This window comes from Erpetoichthys calabaricus, chromosome 1 (assembly GCF_900747795.2).
Source record: "Erpetoichthys calabaricus chromosome 1, fErpCal1.3, whole genome shotgun sequence".
NCBI classification, from domain to species: domain Eukaryota; kingdom Metazoa; phylum Chordata; class Cladistia; order Polypteriformes; family Polypteridae; genus Erpetoichthys; species Erpetoichthys calabaricus.
Window position 1 is genome coordinate 16,698,725 of NC_041394.2, and position 22,042 is coordinate 16,720,766.

The 22,042-nt window shown below is 36.1% G+C and overlaps 1 protein-coding gene across 1 annotated transcript in view; it reads right to left on the reverse strand.

The window, feature by feature from the left end:
• The window catches only part of ppp1r37 (protein phosphatase 1, regulatory subunit 37), a 183,841-nt gene that overhangs the window by 17,479 nt on the left and 144,320 nt on the right, over positions 1–22,042 (reverse strand). Inside the window, 4 exon segments of the mRNA XM_028793010.2 lie at positions 1,516–1,682; positions 6,051–6,192; positions 9,455–9,567; positions 19,102–19,257. Of these exon segments, the coding sequence (XP_028648843.2) occupies positions 1,516–1,682; positions 6,051–6,192; positions 9,455–9,567; positions 19,102–19,257 (578 nt within the window).

Genomic DNA, 22,042 nt, shown 5'->3' on the forward strand with positions numbered 1-22,042 from the left:
AAAACACTGGCAGCAGAACTGGAAGTCTTGAAGAGCTCAGTGACTCTTCACCTTTACAACATATCTGTGTGTCAAATTTTTGACCTTCTACAGCTGTCTCAGTCAACTGAAAGTGACATTATTATGAAATAGGTTTACAGAGTTGCTGTAGAGAATAAAAATTGGCGTCATTGGTTGAGAGTCTCACTGCCAAGTAGCAAAATGCCTTTGAAATCAAAATCAACAAAATAAATGCTCATTTGGAGCTAAAAGTTAAAGCAGAAATACACAAGCCTATGATAACAACGTACAATGCTAAGTGTGGTGTCGAGCTTGGTGAAAATGTGCAAGTATGCTTGTGTATGAGATAACTCACACATTGCACACTGTTCTGTGGAATTTTCTTGTCCAGTGACTCCTGAGTTTGACTTACTTTCTGAATTATATCTTGTGGATTTGTTAACTCATACATCTTAAAAAAGTCTTGACCCCTTCTGTGAACCACAGCTAATGTGTAATAAAGTATCGTCTGCATTGCAGAGATTCAGCACTGAAATTGTTTCTCTTGGACCAAAAATTATGGGATTTCACCATATTTTGCTACATTCATTTTATCCTCTATCCTCACAAGCCTTCTAGGGTCTGCTGTAGAGAAGCAACCTCACAGCACGATGCTGCCGGCGCCAACGCCACCCTTCACTTTTTCCATTTCTTAATGAGCGAATTAATTGGAATTAAGTGATACTCAATGACTTAGATATTTTCTTTTATCCATCCTCTGACTTGTGCTATTAAATCATGTTTTCGTAGAGTTCTCTTGTCTTCTTCGAGTAGGTTAGGCCACGACACTGACTCACCACAAACTGGATCTTGCAGATGCAGGCATATTTATGTTACAATCAACTGAAACCCCTTGAGTACAGACAAGTTATATCAATTTAACAAATGATGTGACTTTTAAAACCATATGGCTGTACCAGTGATGACTTAGGTGTGTAATATTAAAAGTGGTGAACGTTATGCGGATCATGTCTTTGGGCATGTTTTAACATCTTTCCACCAATAACATGCTTAAATGTTGCACAGTACTTTTAAAAAAACAAAACCATAGATTTTTATGCCAGTCCAACAATTATATAATGTTCATGTACCTGACTAGTCTCAGACATGTTTCCAGTCCTAACGATGCAATAGCATTGTTGTCACCGCACATGACTAAACACTGACTTCTGACCAGTTTCAGAATGGTTTTTAAGACCGTTTCAAACATACACAGTTTTCAGAATGAATGTACAAGAACAAACATTCACACTGTTAACCTCATATAAACCCTACAAAGACAGAAATGTCTAGATAAATACTAAGCATTACTTAAATTATGTACAGATTCTTAACTGCATTATAAAATTGTAATTGCATTCAGTATGAAAGGCTCCATATAAATAAACAGAACTACTATTTTTTATTAATCCAATTGCTGATACTGTATGTAATGTTTAACATTAAAATAGTACTTTTCACTGGAATAACACTTACAGTCTCTTTCTTAGGCTCTCTGTCTAGATCCAGCCTGAGCAAAGATGTATTAACCTTCAGTGCCAGTGAGAGCGCCATAAGTCCTCCTGTTTTTATTTCATTTTCCCGTAGATCTAGTCGCAAAAGTCGAGGGCTCTCAGCAATAAACTCAGCCACTGCCACAGCACCTATGGAAAGAAAATAATGGGATATTCAGTTTGTCTGAGTTGTAACAATATAGATTCATTCTAACTCCCCTGCAAGAAAGTCATTCACACTGGGCAAATGAACCAGACATGCAAGCTTTTAGATTCTGGAATGTAATCTGAGAAACTGGAGTAAAAATGTGTAATAACTACAAAGAGAGGCTGGACTAGAGAGTCAGTCTTAGATGTCCAAAGCTGTGAAGCAGGATCAGTAACACTGTGCTGCTGAAACTGATGATACTCCCAGAAAGAGAAGTGTTTTAATACAATTATATAATAATTATATAATAGCAGCTAAATCTATTTAAAGTGTACAGCATTTTCATTCTTCTAACAGTTGTAACACTGCTTTGATTTAATTTTGTTAACTGTTACAAAAACAACCTAATGTTTCAAATTATATTGATTTGATTTAATGCTTTTTACCATGGACTTTTTGGCATCTCTGCATAGCCAATAAGACTTGCAGCCTGTAGCTTTTCTTTAAGGACAAGATCTTAGAAGACTTTTACAGAAACTCCCATTCTTTACATATTGCATAAAGAAGTGAAAAAAAAAATATACATAAACACACACACATATTATATATATATATATATATATATATATATATATATATATATATTATGGCCAAAACCCAAAGTTCGGCCAGTTCCTGAATTGACTGGCCAGATTCAGAAGCGAGTTTTCCATTCTGCACGAGAAACTGCTCAAGGCGGGTCTTGTTCAGAAAGCAGGCACCACTTGAGATGGCCTTCCCCTCGCCCAAACACTAACCTTAAGGTCAATAAAATAGGTCCCTGATGATAAGTCACTATTTTAGGGCTAAAATGATAACAGAAATGTGAAACCTACTTATATACATAATCTTAATTATTGTGAAACAACCAAATGGTGTCCGCTTTCTGAACAAGAGCCGCCTAGGCTACACTCGATGCAACTGCACTACTAAGTGCGCAACAAATTGCTGATCAGGCCTTTTTTCTTCCGACTTTGGCCGATCGTCCCACGCTATTTCGCAAACTGGCTGGCCAAATCCCGAAATCAAGGAAAAGATCGGACATTGGCCTGTCAATTTACAGCGACATTGGCCATTTCCCAATTTGGCCGGACACTTCCCACTTTGGCAGGTAATAAATACACACACACACACATTATATATAAATTATATATATATATATATATATATATATATATATATATATATATATATATATATATATAAAAAGAGTGCAAGCCTTCCGTCAAGCAATCCAAAATAAAAATAACAAAAAGGGGGATATTACTGTTAAATTATGTCTTTGCAAGAAGGGATTCTTAAGAATTCTGAAAGCTGTTTTTATGTGCAGCATAAAGGTGTCCTAACATGCATTAGGGCTGCTAGGTCAGTAATACAAAATAAAACTGAACGTGTTGAGTCTTTAAAACTGTGATAAGGGGCTTGTGAACACTGAGACTATTGATTATCAGATCAGTATGCTGTCAGCAGTGCTGCAAGTACAGTAGGTCTTTTTCCTTTTTCATTGTGTGAAGAATTAAATGTGTTTTCATCTCATTAGGCCATTAGTTGCATACTTACACATAAACAAGGAAACACCAGTCAACAAAGGAGCACTTCAAAGGCTTTCAAAGTGTAAACAATCAGCATGTGGTGTAAGATCTAATTTTGTTAAGTTTAACAAACCAAAAATAAGATTCTTCTTAGCAAAAATATGTCATTGTCTTTACTGTTATACAAATAGAGAACACTAGAAAGTAAGTAATGGCATGAAGTGATCCTAAAGCCCTTTGTCAAAATGAGTAAGAATGAGCAGCAATATCAAGATTAAAAAATGGAAAACAGTAAGACCAACAGACATTCAAATTAAACATCTAAACACAGACACTTACAGAATTATCATTTTTTTATATTGTAGTGACTAAGACAAAAACATTTCTTCAAGGTGTTGTAAAGGATCTGAACATAAAAAATGGCACAGTAGTCAGGGCCAACACCCTATTGATCTAGCATGATCCCCTATTGATCCTGGGATTGAATCCTGCACCTAGTTGTAACACCTCCAAAGTTTTTACATTCTACTCGTATCAGCATGGGTTTATCTCCAGGTGCCTCAGTTTTAGCTTCACATCCTCAAAAATGTGCAAATTAAGGCCATGTCATATTTGACAACTTTGTTTGCGATTTTTAGCCATAGCCTTCATTACATAATTTTAGGAAGTCAAAGGCAGTCTGCAGCATGCCCCCGGGAATCCAGTTGTGTAGTGTGACGTACCCAGTTACCTAGTCCAATTAGTCCACAAATCACATGTTTTTAGTCATAGGGGTTGGCTTTGTGTGGATGAGAGCTGACAACCAATGAATAAATAAGCAATGAGGAATAAGGAAAGTGGGAGCTTTGGACCTCGCCAACAGAAGACAGGCTGATCTGTCTGATATTTGTGTTTTACATACCACAACAAAATGGAACCCTTCTGTTAACCCTTCTGCCAGCTAGCATGCTATTGGCCATTAGAAAAAGGGACAAGCATGAATATGCTGGAAAGTTGCCATTGCAGTCATTAAATTTGAAAAGCCCAGTGATTTTCAGTTGTGTTAAACTGACATTGTCCAATGAAGAGGTTAACAGCTACAATCGACTAGCCAATTAAAAGTCAATTTGGGCCCTGTGTAAGTGTGTTATGGATTAGTGAGCTCTGTAATGGACTTGTACCCTGTCCTGGGCTGAACTACAGGAATTTTAGGAAAGGCTTTCTGTGACTTTGAGCTAGACTAAAAGGGTTAGAAAATATTAGGTTCTGAAAAGAAAGAAAAAAAAAATCGACAGTAATCATGAGGATTGATTTCATTCTTCAATTAAACTATGGGAAATAGATGCTGCTGCCTTAAAACATCCCAAGGATTCATTTAGATTATCCTTCACTATCATTCATTTTCAGACCAATATGATTACTTCAATGAGTTACAGCTTATCAGATTTGCAAACAACATAACATCATTTAAGCAAGCTGTGAAATTCCTGTAAATGGTTGTCATAATTAAAGCAACTACAAAACTAATTTGGACAAGTAAGGAATAATCATTATCTGTCCATTATCACAAAACCATCATACAGTCCATTTTCTGTATGTTAGTTTTTCTTTAATGTACTAGATGTTTTATGGCACATTGAACACAGTCTAATTTCTTTTTTTTTATTTACAGAGGGAATACATCTGACTAATAATTCCATATGGAAAATAAAACTTGTACTTAAGATTACAAACAAATAATACTTATTTTTGAAAAAAAAACTCTACAGGAACTGTATTTAATTAAACATTGTCACATTGATTCTGCCATTTCTGCTACATAATCTTGTGCAATATTGGTATAGTAATGTAACACAATTTACTTCAATCAACTTAAATCAATTTAGGCTTGCAGAGGGACTTGCAGCCTATCTTGGCAGAGTCAAGTGCAAAATAGGAACCAGCCCAGAATTTCAGGACATTACTGAGCCAGGATTTAGCTACATATTCTACTATCTACAATTGTTAATACCTTTATAAAACTTTCTAGAGTGAGACTCACAGTGATTAATTCTTTTAGTTACATTATTATATTCTGTTTAATGTATTGTGCCTCTGTTTCACTCTAAATCTTATGAAAAGAAGAATATTTTAAGTGGAATCCGGTGGATGTTCTTTTTTAAATTTATCTTTCAAGCAGTTTTACCTTACAAAAAGGAGTCATTCTGGCTATTATTGTAACCTTGTGCTGTGAACTTGCATTCCATGATTTTTGTTTATTAAAACCATTTGAAGTGTTGATATAAACTTACATTTCCAGATGTTCATAATAACTGTTGGCATTTGACTAATGAATTGTTTAATTGTGGAACAAATATTTATGTTTTATAAGGTTTTAAGGAAGATAAAATTTTGTCACAGTGATTATTCCTGCTTCCACAGCTCCGGGAAACTTTGAATTCCAGGCTGCCCACTGTCTATATGATGTTTGCATATTTTCCCTGAGTCCATGCTGGTTTCTTCCAGGAATCATATTATGTTTGTACATCCCTAAGAAGTGTTGATAGTAATCAATGGCTACTTGATCAGTTTTAACACGAATACATTAATTCATTGCCATTGTTTGAGTAATAAATTATAATACTTAAATAAGGCTTAAACAATACCAGCAAAATTAAACACTAAACATAATACTGATGCCTCATGAACTAGTAAACAAGATCATTTACAACATCTCATTTAAATCTCTTTAAAGATGAATTTTTAAAAATCTGTTTAAAAATGTCATAAGCTACAAAAAGGAAAAAAAGAAAGCAATTTAAAAAAACAGCCTTACTGTACCTTCACAAGAGAGTTTAGTAGAAGCCAAGCCCAAACGTAACACTGAACGATTTGCAATGAGACCATCTTTAAGTTTGTGGACTCCTTCATTTCCAATTGCATTATGTCCCAGGTTGAGAGTTTCTAAACTCTGCGTGAAAGGCTAAACACAAAGATATAATTATGGAGGTGTACAGCAAGTAGCAGTTGCAGTTACATTTTCAAAACGTACAACAAACATGATGTGACAGGCAGATGTAATGTTGAGCCCCCTCCACAGCTACTGGCACCCCTGGTAAAGATGAGTAAAAAAAGGTTGCAAAAGAATCACCTTTTCGTGAATTATCTTAATCTTCCACTATACCAGAAAACTAACTTTTAATAGAATTATTCTGAGAAAAAAAAATTCCTCATCAAGAAATAATTATTTTTAACAAAACCACAATTATTGGGACCCCAGAATTCTTATGAACAAAGTTTAAGTGAAGATTTTTTTTTTTAATTTATATCTTACATCTTTAAGTTGATCAGAATGTGTATAAACTTTCAAGCAGTATTCCATGACTTTCTGTTTCACTAGGGCATAAATACGAGGTGACATAAATGCCAAATTTCTTTATTCATTCACCAACATGGGAAAGATAACAGAACACACAATTCAAATGTGCTGGTCTTCAGAAGTCTAGGAATGACTATTGAAAAATGCTACTTGGCCGAAAATGACCATATTTATTTATAGTTAGGGCAAAAATTAAAAAGTTCAAATCAACTGCAACTGTTACCAACTTACCTGGAGGAGGATTCAAGTTTATTTTGCCCCCAAACACAGTGATCAAGATTGAAAAAGAGACTTTTGGTAACAAACATTCATGGTCGGTTTAGCAAAGAAAGGATGGCTATACTGATCCTGCTGTTAATTACAGTGGACGTCCTATGACGTGGTGGGGCTGGTTTTCATACAGAGGCCCTGTAAACCTTGTTAGTGTACATGGCATCATCAGGAGATTTTAAATTTAAATCTGGCTGCCTCTGCCAAGAAACTAAAACTGTATCATCTTTGAATCTCCCAGCAGAACAGCAATCCAAAACATATGTCCAAATCAACACAAAAATGGTTACAGGAACACAAAATCAAGCTTTTGCCATGGCTGGGCCTGTTCCCAGGCCTAAATCCCATTGAACACCTGTGGGGCGAGCTGAAGAGGAGAATGCAAAAGACAGAACCTCAGATTCCTGGATGATTTGGGGAGATTCTGTAAAGAGGAATAGTCTCAGATTCCCTGATCTATATTCTCCAACTTTCGAAGATAATAATAATAATAATAATAATAATAATAATAATAATTCATTACATTTAGAAGATGTTAAAAGAGAAGTTGTACAAAGTATTAAATGCAGGGGAGAAAATACTTGTGGCACATTTGGTTTTGTTAAAAAATAACCTCTTGATGAAGATTTTTTTTTCAGAATAAATTTAATAAAGTTGAAGATTTGCTTTTATCTGATTATTTTTCAGTGTGAGATTAAGGTAATTCATCAAAAGTTGATTTTTTAGTAACCCATTTTATTTGTCTTTCCCAGGGGTGCCAATAACTGTGGAGGGGACTGTACATGATGTGTAACACTCTTGATTCTAATTATAAGCTGCCTTGTCACAACAACATAAAACAATGATACAAAACAAATAAGCAATTAAGTGTGGTGCTGTACATATTATAGTGTTTCATTGTTAAAAAAATGTAAAAACAAACTGTTATACACTGTAACAATAAGGAAAGTTAAAAAAATGACTCTTCAATTCTTTAAAGAAAGTACTGCGATATTTTAAGGAGCAAAGCAGCATTATGGAGAAACCCTAAATAATGATTGTAATAAAAATTAATTTGAACCATAAATACAGATGAGACTAAAAGTAGAATCCTTATCCAACTGGCTGCATTTATGATAACAAAACTGATAATGTAATTTTTCAATGTAGTCTCCACCTGTCTCAATGCAATTGCGCCACCTGCCTGGATTCTAGCAGAATAAACATTTCTGTCTTCTCCTCGCAACCACTCGTGCACCGCTTTCTTCACGTCATTATCTGCGTTGAATCGATGACCACCCACATGTTTTTTCAGCGGTCCAAAAAGGTGGAAATCAAATGGTGCCAAATCTGGAGAATAAGGAGGATGTGGGAATACCTCAAACTTCAGTTTCTCCAGTCAAGCCTTGGTGTTCTTAGCAGTGTGTGTGTCATTGTCTTACAGCAAAAGGACTCCTTGAGACAGCAGTCCCTGCCGCTTGGATCGAATAGCAGGCTTCACATTGGTCTCCAGCAAGTCACAGTAACTTGACTAGTGACTGGAGTACCCCTCGGCACGTAGTGTTTGACAAGAACTCGGGTGCACAAGTGGTTGTGAGGACAAGACAAAACCTTTTATTCTGCTGGCACTTCCAGGCAGGTGGTGCAAGTGCATTGAGAAGGGTGGAGACAACATTGAGAAATGACATGATCAGTTTTGTTAAGGCTCGTTCCATTTTCTAACTTTAGCTTGACTCCTCCTCGTATGTATGAAGAGGCTGAACACATAATGTGATACTTTATGGTCCTACCACAAAGTGTAATAACCTACTCCAATATCATCAGATCATATTTAACTCATATCTCATTTTGAGACACAATGTCAGTAGAGTTACTTTAATGTATACTATCACAGAACTACAGAGATAAAAAATAAAAATCTTGTGTATTCTTGTGATGGTGCTTTTCTAGTATCCACTGAAACAGAAGCCTTCTTACAGCACAATCTGAATTACAAAACACAAATAATATTTAATTTTTTTAGCATGTTGGATTACAGTGCACTCAAGATGAAATACAAATATAAACATCAGTCATAACTAATTATTACTTGGTTTTATTTAGTAATACTCTACATGTTACAGCTTTAAACACAGATGAATGCTACAGAATACATCCCTGTTTCCTATTTCTGGATATTTCACATTATGTCTGAATTAAACCAATTAAACTACATGAAAAATAAAAGTCTCTGTTCAAAATTAAAATATTTTATTCAAAATTTCAAATAAATATCAAGGACTTGTAGTTAATAAACTATGAAGAAAAATACAGTACATTCGACACGTATTATAAACAGTAGTGCCCAAATGTCAACACTATATGGCTCTAAACAATAAATAGTCTTTTTAAAGTGAATAAAAGAAATGGGTTACACTAACAGCAGAAAACTATTCTTCATACTTTATGGATGGTTTCAGGTTCAGTCTGTTGATGAGACAAATTATCAACTGTTTGTTAGCTAAGGGTGATTTGTGAGAGCTCATTTGTTAATATGCACATTTTCCACCAAGGATTTAACCATGGGGAAAAAAATAACAAGGATCCTCTTTCAAACATAAACAACTGAAAGGCTCACCAGTGCTGCTGCCAAATACGTCATGCTGTTGTGAGTTAATTGGTTGTTCCATAATACAAGAGTCACCAAGCCTTTCCGCTGCTCCTTAAGGCCCTCACACAGGTATGCCAGTCCTAACACACCGAGAGAGAGAAAAGAGAGAGAAAATGCTTAATGTTAAAAAGCACATTGCTGCATCATCTGGCTTGATTTTACTTAATTTATTTTTATTTAAATGACTTATACTTTTCTTCCACACTTGCTCAAAACTCTTGGCTTGCCACCAAATCTTGTTTATGTGTGGAAAACAAAAGACAACACAGATTTCTCCAAGGTAATAAATACCATCCATAACTTGCATACCCTCATTTAAATGTGTCAGGTTTAATTTTGTGCCAGTAAAACACATTCGGCTTCAGTTTAAATTTTAAAATGCAACAAAGTATTTTTATTTAACCATTAAAATCACATAATAAACACATTTACTAATAAACTAAATGATAAAAAAATGAAAAAAAAAAATAATGTCATATAAAAAGCTATACAGCATATTATAAATGTGCAGTGTACTGCATATAATATGGATGAAAGATATTTAGCACAGGACAGTTGTGTTGTGGTTTAAGTTGCTATCTCACAGCTCCAGAAACCTTTGGTTCAGATTTCTATTGGTTCTGTTTCTATTCAGCATGTAGAATAAATGTATCCCTGTGCCTGTGAATGTTTTCACTGTTACTGCTTTTTGGCATTCCAAAGATGAGAATATCAAAATGAAGCATGTGATTTCTCCAAATGGCTTTGTTGTGATTGATTTGAATTACCTGCATTTAAGTTCTCATTAAATGGGTTTTAATAAAGAACAAAAATTAAATTGGGTATGAAGAAAAAAAAAAAACAACCAAAGTGAACTAACATTATTGTGCCCACGTATGCAATTATGAGTGCTTGAAAAGTGATAATTACATGGCCAAAAAAATCTAAATTAAAAAAAAAAATTCAGCCTTTAATGTAGTAGTAATGTAGCAGAAATATTTTGCATTATATTTGCAAGTCTGTTACTCAAAGATCAAAGGAAAAAAATCTGAAAGCAATGTAACCAGTGTCAACTGGTGAAAAAAACTTGGGCAGGGATGTACAGTAGTTGAAGCAGCACGTATCTATTACATAGTGCCTTTCATATCAACAGTTGTGCTCATAGGTTTGTAAGATGTCTGATCTGGCAAAACACATTTCATTTACTTTTAATGGAGTCCAAATTAAACTATAAGGCATCACAGACCATTAAATAAAACATAGTAATAGTGAAAATAATGAGATGTCCCTGTTCAAAAGTTTGCATACCCTCAGTTCTTACTACTGTTTATTGCCCCTTTTAGCATCAATAATGGCATGCAGTCTTTTGTGATAGTTGTGGATGAGGCCCTCGATTTTCTCAAATGGTACAGCTGCCCATTCTTCCTGGCAAAAAGCCTCCAGGTCCTGTAAATTCTTGCGTTGTCTTACATGAATTGCACATTTGTGATCTCCCCAAAGTGGCTAAATGAATTTGAGGTCAGGAGAATGTAGTGGCCACTTCAGCACCTTCACTTTTTTTCTGCTGTACACCCTGAAGGGTCAACTTGAACTTGTTTTTTGGATCACAGTCATGATGGAAGATCCAAGTGCAACCCACGCACAGCTTCCACAGTGAGGAATGCAAGTTGTCCTCCAATATTTTCCGGTAATATACTGCATTTATCTTGCCATCAATTTTCACTTACTGTGCCGCTGTAGATCAAACAGCCCCAGAACTTCAGGGATCAACCTTCATGCTTCACAGTATGGATGGTGTACTTTTCATTGTGGGCCTTGTTGCATACTCTCCAAATACAGTGTTTATGGTTATGATCATAAAATTTAAGTTTGGTTTTATCACTCCAAAGGACTTTGATCCAGAGGTTCTGAGTCTTGTCTAGATGTTGTAGTATGGCGTATTGTAAGTTGGCTGTTTTGTGGAACTGGCACAGTAAAGGCTTTTTCCTTGCAACTCAACCGTGCAGCCCATTTTTGTTCAAGTACCTCCTTATTGTGCATCTTGAAACAGCAAGACCACTTGTTTTCAGAGAAGCCTTTATTTCAGCTGAAGTGGCTTGTGAGTTTTTCTTGGCAGCTCGACCAGTGATCCTGGCAGTTGTGGCTGAAATCTTGTTTGGTGTATCTGACCATGGCTTGGTTACAACAGAACCCCTAATTTTTCATTTTTTTTTTTAAATCAGAGTTACTGACAGGTATTTTCAAATCTCTGGACAACTTTTTATATCCTTGTACTGATTTATACAAATCTCGCAGATCCTTTGACAGTCCTTTTAAATTGACTATTTATACACAGACACTGATTACAATCAAAGAGGTTACAGGTGTGGATACTCTCTCTTAATTTGAACCTTTGTGTGTGAACTTGTGTGTATATTATCAGACCCAGCATTCAAGGGTATATAAACTTTTGAATAGGCCCATCTGGGTGAATACAGTTATCGTTATATCGATTTAAAAAGGGCACGCACAATTATGTGATAATAGATTGTCTCACCTGAGCACACTCCCTAATTAAAAGGAATGGGTTCCGCAGGATTACTTATATTTTCCAAACAATATCTAATATTTCAGAAATTCTGCCAGGGAAAAACTTATGTACACAACTGCATCTAACAATCTGGTACAACATGCTTTTGCTGTTAATGTGTTAAAGTGTTAATGCACTTCAGACATGTCAGGCTAAAATGCATTAAACCTTTTCAAGCAAGGTGCCCAGTCTAATGCCAGCTTTCCCGTTTCTATTGTGCATCCAAAAATTCAGTCCATGACATCCACAATCCCCCATTAATGTGCTCTATAGACGTGGAAAGGAACAGGTGCACCTGCACCCAAACTTTATAATACACCACTCCCTAAATCACCCAATCCTCTGTCAACTTGCGAAGTTCCCAATTCTGTCAAATGCCATTCCAACATTATGTCTGCACACCCACCTCTGTAATCTTCTAATAACATGGATTTCCGTATGTCCTATAACACATTCATAGCACAAGTCCAATTCAAATCTAAATCTTCCTCTGCTAATAGTGTCCAGTCCTTGGCCATTTCTACTGTATTCCATTAATCCACATCACACAATCAGTAGTCTTCTGTTTTTTTTCCAAGTCTTGCAACTATGTTTATCATTTACCACACCCACATTGCTATCCTAATTTTATTCAACACTTGTTGCCAGTCTGACCTGACCTGGGTAAAAATACATACCGTAAGATCCACCGAACTCACACATCTTAAAACATTACTCAAACCCCAGCATGTCTTGTACTACACCCACAGGACAACTCCATCCTAAATCTTATTCTGTCATATAGGATAGGATACCTATATTTCCTTGAAAATAAATTTTGCCCTTCTTTTCCTTCAGGCCTGAAAGTTTCTGAATTACATTCTGATTAAACTGAGTCATTTCAATAAGCCTGCCAAAAAATTTTGCCATACACTATTGTCTAGATCAGTGGTTTCCCAACCTTTTTTCTGTAGTGGCACACTTTTCGCAACCAAAATTATCCCAAGGCACACCATTATTTTACTAACCACAAACACATATACAGAATATCTTATACACTTACTTAACTCCCCAAAGGGGTGGGTCTACCAAAGAAGCTGGTAAAAAAGGAGCTCTGAAATCAGTGTTCTCAGACATGGTGCTTAAGTGAGCACTTTGGTGGCATCTTCAAGCTGCTTCACCCCTATGCCTCAGAGGCAACTCATATGCCCACTATCCACTAGCCCTGTGAGGCTTGCTGGTGACCATACACCTAGGGTAGATGGACTCTAGCAGCCAGGAGATGCATCTGAAGTGCTCTAACATGGCGATCGCGGAGATGTTTTTATGCCTACTTCTCCAGGTAGTCTTTTCCTCCTAAGAGAGGTTTCGACTACCTGCAGATCTTGTGCAGGAAAAAGTCTGAGTGTAAGCTTGTCCTCGATCACTTGCCTGCTACTGAGTTCTTGAGTGAGGTTGGTCTGGTCCAAGCTCCTTTAACTTCTTTTTTTCTTCAACTGAATGATTTATGAAGGAGCGTTTTATTAAAGAAATAAACAAATGTTAATTTCTGAAGTTCCATTTGAAGTTGCCATCTTCCTAAAGTTGCACTCGCTCATCTCTAGCTATGTTAGTGGTAGGTGTGAACTGTGAACTATTGATGTGGGCTTTGACGATTGTCCAATCACATAAAATAAAAAAAAAACCCTAAACCAATAGTAATTTGCTGCCAATAAATGTGGGAGTGTCTGGAGTGCAGAGAGCTGCGTCTCTGGAAAAATCTGAAAACAACCAATTAAAGGGCAGCCTCAGGTCACCTGCTTACCAGAAGATTGAAGATTTTGCACAGAGAAATTAAACAAAAATCAGAGCCAATTTTTAATGTAACCTGACATGCCTGACACCAGGCACGTTGCGCAAATAAAACAAATGTATTTCAAGATTATTTTTGCATTACCTACTTTATTTAAGTAGAGCTTTTAAAGTCCATGTATTAAAATACTGTCTGGATGAGTGTTTTTAATACTACTTAAAAATACACTGCAAAACATAGCAAAGAATATACCAAGACCAAAAAAGAAATAAGGACTTAAAAACAATACTTAAAACAGTTGTTCATGAGTTTTACTTTAACATTAAACACTCATATAAGTTCGGATACAAATGAACTGTTATGTAGTGCTGTTTTTCTTCTGCACTGCAGAATGAAAGCAGCTGCCTTGTCACACAGCTATAACAAATTTTAAACTGTAGAGATGAAACAGGAATGCTTAGGATTTAATGAAGTTTATTTAAAAAAAAAAGTCTGAATACAGCTGTTCCAAAGACATCCTATCACCTCTAGTCACTTTGTTTGTTGCTTTAATCATATGGTGGTATAATTTATCTCACACTGATGCAAACATTAGATCAAAGGGATAAACACTTCGCTAAACAGAAAAATACGTCATATGTAAAAAGAGGCAGCTGCCAAAGAGGTAATTCAGTTAATGCAAGAAAAAGAGCCTCTGTTCAAATTCCATAACCAGAGGTAGGACACAATCAAAAGACAATCGGTTGATCATCACCTTGAATTCGCAAAAATCTGTGGGATATGACTATTTAGAATAATTCTGTGCTTTTTGAGTAGATGGTCTTCCCTTCTGCAGTATAAAATGACTTTTATATTTCTTTCACATTAACTCCACTTCTAGTCAGACTGGATGTCAAATTGGACGACAGCTTTGCTAATCTCATCACCGAAGTATGTCAGAAATTGCACTGTATATCAAATTAAGGCCATTACACAACGTTTGTAGTAACTTTCATATTGCAGGCTTTGTTTACATAATCTTAGTAAGTCGGAGGCAGTGGCTGTGCATTCCTATAATAGGCAGTTGTGCAGTCTGACATACCCAGTGACTCAGTCCACGCATTATGTGCCTTGCCCTGAGAAAATCAAATAATGTGATATGACCTTTAAGAAGGCTATCAATGCTCCATTTAATAAGGCCTGTTTAGTGTTTACTGCATGACATTAAATAATAAAAAACAAAATTGAAAAAAAAAAACATTACTGGAGACAGAACATAACCTTGTGAGGCACCTGTGTAAATATTTTTTAAAGGAAGACAAAGCATTGTTAAATCTCATTTGCTGGCTGACATTCACAACAAAAAATACATTTGTAATAAATATCGAGCTTGCACTAGTTGTTTAAAGAAGAGGTTGCTAAGGTTTGCAGTACCAACACAGCATCCTTTGACAATTCATATTCAATGGGTGTACTGATTTAGATCAAAAATTGAAGTAACCTCTATAGGAACATATTTTAATACAATCTGCTTGAAAATACCAGAATTAATGATTTCCATTGGCTGTTATTGGGAACTGTTACAGGATTAAACATAATTGAGAATTGCAAATCAAACAGAACTAATGGTCATTAAAGGGTATTGAGGGTTTGCTAGGAAAGAATAGCATACATTTCTGTTTGGTATGGCATGGCTAATGAAAGCTACATAGGTGAAATGTGTTGCCTTTAAACTTCACTTCTCTTTTTCAGCATGGAAATAACCTTAACTACTAACAAAGCTCTTCACTAACTCCTAAAATATATACACATATAGAGTGGCATACAAAAGTTTGGGTCCCCTTGCTTAAAATGTCTGTTACTGTGAATAGTTAAGTGTAGCAGAAGATAAACTGATCACCAAAAGTCATAAAGTTAAAGACGATACATTTCTTTAATATTTTAAGCAAGATCACCTTTTCATTTCCATCATTCACAGGTATAAAATACGAAAACAATGAAGGCGAGTATCTCACCTTGTAAACATATTTGTAACCAGCTTTCACTTCTTACTTGGGGTATTTTCACCCATTCACCTTGCAAAGCACTTATAATTCTGGGGTTGTCTGTCATGCACTCATATATTATATATATATATATATATATATATATATATATATATATATATATATATACACACACACACACACACACACACACACACATACACACACACAGTAGACCCCCACGAAGTCATGGTTCAGGGTTCGTAGACTCAGTTGTTCACAGATTTTTCCTTAGAACCTAACTATTAACTGTTAGCGGAAAGCGCAAATATCCTTCGCAATTTTTTATGGCTTTTTTCTTGGCAATACTGTGCTGTAGAGAGAACAGGGAGCAACCGCTGAGGGAAACGCGGTGTAGGATGGTGAAAGTAGCCAATCCGAGAGCGTTATTCATTTCTCCTTGCTGCTGATTGACTGCTGCCCTGTGACGCGTCTCCAGCTGAGTATAATTGTGTTTTCCATTTTGTTATTGTATTCATTTTGTTATTCTTAAATGCACAAGATGTTGCCGAAACACCCTGCACCTTCTAAGGCTTCTAGCACTGAGCCTAAGCGCCAGAAGAAGTTTAAAACACTCCAGGAAAAGGTTGAACTACTGGATTTGCTCCGGGAACTAAAACGTTATGCTGCTGTAGCACGCCACTATGGCATTAATGAAAGCACCGCACGCTACATAAAAAAGAACGAAGTAGTGATCTGGAGTACCATATCTGTAAATTTCTGTGCCAAAAAGGTAACGACTGTAAGGAATAAATATGTCGTCAGGATGGAATCTGCCTTGGCATTGTGGACCACCGACTGCAGAAAGAAGAACATCCCCTTGGACGGTAACATCATCCGTGAGAAAGCATGGAAATTGTACCAGCAGTTCGCTACAGGAGAAAATGTAGCAACTTCCCATCACAATGCTCCTGAAACCTATAAAGAAAAGCCAGCAGAAAACCCCACCAGAAGAAGACCCGTCCAAAGATACGACTCCTCCTGAAGCGCCTGAAAAAGAGGTGCCACCCGAGGAGTTTTAAATCCTCTGCATCGTACTGCACAGCTACTTCATCGTCATCATCAATATCATTCATCATTGGTGAGTACCCATACATTTTACTGTATTTTAATTAAATGAAATTATTATGTATTTACTCTACTTATAACAAAGAAAACGACGGTGCATACCAAAGAAAACGCACTTGCATGAATTACTGTACATATAGCGGTAACATTGGTATTTTACATTCTAGCACCACGGGAGACATAGCAGTTCAGTACTGTGCAGTATATGGGTTTACCTTTACATTCTGTTTTTAGGTAATGTATTAAGGTAATTTTTTAGGTAATGTATTAATGTTTTAAGCTGAGTTTGAAACGAAATTAAAGTGCTTTGGGGGCATACAGTATTTAGGGTTTAAACTATAAAAACAGGCATTTAAAAGGCATTTTTTAACCACCTCCAAAAGTTGCGGTTTTTCACAATTCGCGGGTGCTCTAGGAACGTAACCCCCGCGAATTCTAGGGGTGTACTGTATATATATATGAAATACTACTGTTTCCATAAGGCATTATATAAGATATATAAATATATATTTGTAGTTGGAGATCCACAAAGGATATATATTGTCTTTGATTCTTGTATGTCTACTCGTTATCCTCTGATGATGGCTCCTGGCAGGAGCTGAAAGCTCAGGAATAAAAACTACTTTATGATACATGATTCATTTACTCCCTTTGTGGATCTCCAACTACAAATATGCAAACCGTATCACGGACCTTCAGTTTCATATCTACATATATATAGATATATACATAAAAGTATATAGACACACACACATATACACATTTATATATACATATTGTGGCCACCAGGGGGAACATCAGCTCCCCAAACTCAACACAGACAGACACCAGGCACAAGTCCAGCAAAACACAAGGCCTTATTTCAGTGGGAAACGCTTTTTCCTTTCGTTTCCCACCAATACCTAGCACAGTACAATAAGCACAGCACTTTCTTTTCTTCTTTCTGTGTCTCTGTTGCTTCTTCTGCCTCTACTCCTCCTCTGGAAAGCTTTGTCCTCATCCTCCCAACTTTGTCTCCCAAAATGAAGGCAGATGACTCCTTTTATGCTGCATCTGTGAGTACTCCATGCGACACATTAGCGAGGTCTGGAAGCACTCCCATGTGTGGCGGAGGTCCAACAAAGTAGAGCTCTGCAGCTCCCCCTGGTAGCCTTCATTAAACCCAAGAGGGCTGTTACATACTTCAACTCCCATGGTGCGCTGTGGGAATCTGAGATACCGCTGAAACCCAAGGGGGTGCTATCTAGCACTCCGTTCGAGGCAGTGTCCTGTGCACATCTTCTCCCCTGGTCCTTCCGCAACAACAGTGTCCTGGCTGGGTAAGGGCCCCAGCCATCTGTTACAATACATGTATAGATATATATACATATACATATAAAAGTACATACGCAAAGTACTAAATATGACTGCTTTCATATACCTGCCATTGCTTCGTCCCAAATATTATGGTACCCTGAGATGGGGGGACAATGTAGAAATAGTGCTGTGTGGTTTCACCGAAAAGGTATGAAAATATCCTTAAAGTTTGCAATGTGTACTTTAATCATGTCTGAATTGTTTGATTTTAAATTTTAAACTGTGGAATAGAGGGGTAAATCAAGAAGAAAAGTGTCTTATCCCAGACTCAGGTCAGGACTAAACTAAACATCCTATTTTTCACTTATGCCACTTTAAAGATTACAAAGCACACTAGGCTTCTTAATTAATCAAGTGTGTTTAACAGGATTCCTTGATTAATGGATTTTTAGTTAAGGTTTTCTAACAAATATTGCCACTATTATATCAAACTTGAATGGTTTTATTTTTAAGTATTAATAGCCTGATTCAGACTACTTCCTAAAACAGTCCTATTTGGCTTTATAAAGCAGTAAATTTGGCAGAGACTAGTGTGAATGTCTAAAGTATATCTGTTATTCACAATCAATCACAGCTCATTTATTGTTGCACATGCGTCAACAGTGATATGCCACTTATTGGAATGGTGATTGATAAAAAATGGGCAAAACGTGCAATCCTGTTACATGAAATACAATTCAAATTTCCAAAGACATTTTAAAGAAATACAATATTGATGGTTCTAAATACTGCAGGAAGAGGTAAAAACAAATAAAATTAGCAGTTTATGATAATCTTTCTATGACTAGATTTGTTAATCTTCTCTCTATAGCCTGGTAGACCATCATCTTTACCCATGACCACCTACCTGAGTCAAGAATGTGGTTATTTCGAAGGTCAAGGATCTGGATGTAACAGTTAAATTTCAGCAGATTGCCGAGTTGAGCAGAATCTTGCAATCCATTCAGCTTATTGTCAGCAAGGTACAACTCCCTCAGGTTAACGTTCATCTTCAGTGCAGTTGCTTAAAGATTTAGAAATGAGAAATTGTTGAGAATGTCAAAGAACAACACAAACCTTTGGTACATTTAGAACCCAAAGTGTTTACGTCCCATTTACCAAAACGTATTTCTGAAAAACAAAAATCAGTTGTTTCCTGTCTCTTGAATTTTTAGGTATATTGGTAATTTTTACAATTGCTTATAATGATGACATTAACCATCTACCTTTAGAAAAGTGACAAAAGTGTAATAAACGTTGAATGTGGGGTCCATTAATCAGGAATCTGGCAAAGTTAATGTGGTTCTCATGAAACTGATAAGCAAACATTAATATGCGCAAATTGTTTAATTGTTCATGTTCTCTAAATAAAAATATTCATTACTTTCTAAACTCTCATTTTAATAGTAGGCTACAGTGAATTCAATTTAGTTCCATTTATTGTCTCACTCAGTACATGTAGTTTACCAAATGGATTCCTCCCAGGAAAGCACTACTTAATTGCCAAAATAAAACTACCCATTTTGGTATCTGTTTACCAAAGTCAACCTTTTGATTTGTTTACCTTATTCATTTGCTGTTAAGCATTTCAGGTTTTGCCAGTTACCATCGTGTGAAAAAGTAAAGTATACCCCATTAAATCATTTTTCATTTTTAACATATGTAGACATACAGGATTTCATCTTTGTTTAAACACATATAGACAATTATAATATAAAACATTATGTGAAATTTACGTAGTCCATTATGTAGTATAAATAAACATAAATGAAAATTTTGAATGTGAAAAATTAGATATAGGTTCACCAGATCAGATTGAAATAATTAGAAAGGATTTTTGTCGAACCTGATGGTACAGTATTTAAACATCAGACATTTATTTGGGTGGCGGTCTGTTGCTGAGGTGTGTGTAATCACCAATGCTTTGATCAAAAGAGCTATCTAAGGCCTTTAGAAAAAAGGTTACAGATTCCCATCAGTCTAAGAAGAGATTTTAAAAAGATCTCCAAACAATCTGAAACCATTTCACTGTCTAGAAGATCATCTACAAGTGGAGAAGATTAAAAAAATGCCATCTTGTCCAGGCCAAGAAGCCCCAGCTGTTGATGTCAGAGTGCATGAGTCTACCATTAGAAACAGGCTGCACAAATTAGGTCTATGTGGGAGGTGTGCTAGGAGGAAACCAGAAAGAACATCAGAGCAAGACTAAAGCTAGATAGACCCAAGATAGAGTTGTTTGTCCATAAGAACCGGATACAAACTGTAAAGTATAGTAGTGGAAATGTTCTGTTTTGGAACAGCTTTTCTGCCTCAGCTCAACATCACAGAATACACTATGAATTATTTATTGTACCAGAAGGTGCTTGAGGATAACATAAGACCATCGATCAGGAGATTGAAACTCAACAGAAAGTAGACCTTACAACCAATGTTCCCTCCAATTCTGAATAACAGATGAGTTTGAACTTTACGTTTATGACCAATATCTTCAATCCCACTTAGACTTATAAGTAGCGGTAAACAACACTACACACATTGGACCCCATTAAGTATTGATCGATTGCTACGATGCACCTATACATGAATGTCAACCTGGGGATGGGGTGGTGGGCTCCCCTGTGTGAAGTTTTGGGAGCACAGCTGTATGGTACTTCCAACTGCTGTAAGGGAAAGGGAGTTAGCAATAGGATAACAGCTGTGCAGAAGTTCAAAAGTGCTTACAAGAAATAATAGCTTGCACCTGACCCTAAACATAACAGTAAAATCACTAAGGAATGGCTGAAAAAGGAAAGAAAAAAAAAAGAATCCCATCAAGATGATGTGGCGGGTGTTTAAAATGGGCCGTGCACGTAAAATATCACTCAGACATTGCACAGCAAAAAGAATTCTGCATGGAAAAGTGGGAAGTACTGCACCCCAGTTGATGTTAGAGGCTGGTAGACAATGATAGAAAATGCCAACTTCAGGAGCCAATCTTTGTCAAATGTAATTGGGAGAAAAAAAAACTATGAACATCACCTTTACCTACATATATTGTTTACATTAAGATCAAATCTTGATATGTACATACATGTTAAAAAAAGAAAAAAACATTTTGTAGGGCATACTTACAGTACTTTTTCACATGACTGTATATAAAGCATCTATTATCGATGCATGATGGCTCTGAAACATACACTATGAGTGAAAATTAAGTATAGGATTATACACAGGATACTGATTGGCTACAGGAACAGAGATTTCAAAATTTAAAATGGTTGTGTAACTTCATAATGTTCAACTTTTTTCAACTGATTTTCAAATGGGAAAAAATATAAAGATGATTCAACAAGTAGTTAACAGGGATTGGGATTTTTGACTACTTTAAAATGTGGATATCCATATAAGATAGATTTCATCTTTAGTGTGTGTACAAATATATGCAAAAGCTTGAATTGTGATGGATTGGTTTTGTATCCAAGGGTAAGCTTCAGAGCTGAAAATGTCATGTTATGCAACATCATGACAGCTTCTTAGGTTTTGCTTAATTATTAAACTGTGATGCTCTCCATTTTTAAACCCACACATAGCATGTTTATTTATATATTTTACATAAGCAGCTTCCTTTGGCATAACTTCATTACGTCTGAAAGATCCGGTCTAAACTGCCTATCTTGTAGTTAATAGCTGCAGCTTGTGGCTGAGTAATTGTCAGAAATTCAGATAGTCTTTTAAACTCCACAGCAGTTTAAAAAAGAAGAACACTATTGCTTTTTGAACTTGGAATAGCAAGTGGGCAGGGTCATTGAGCGCATTTACAAAAATACACA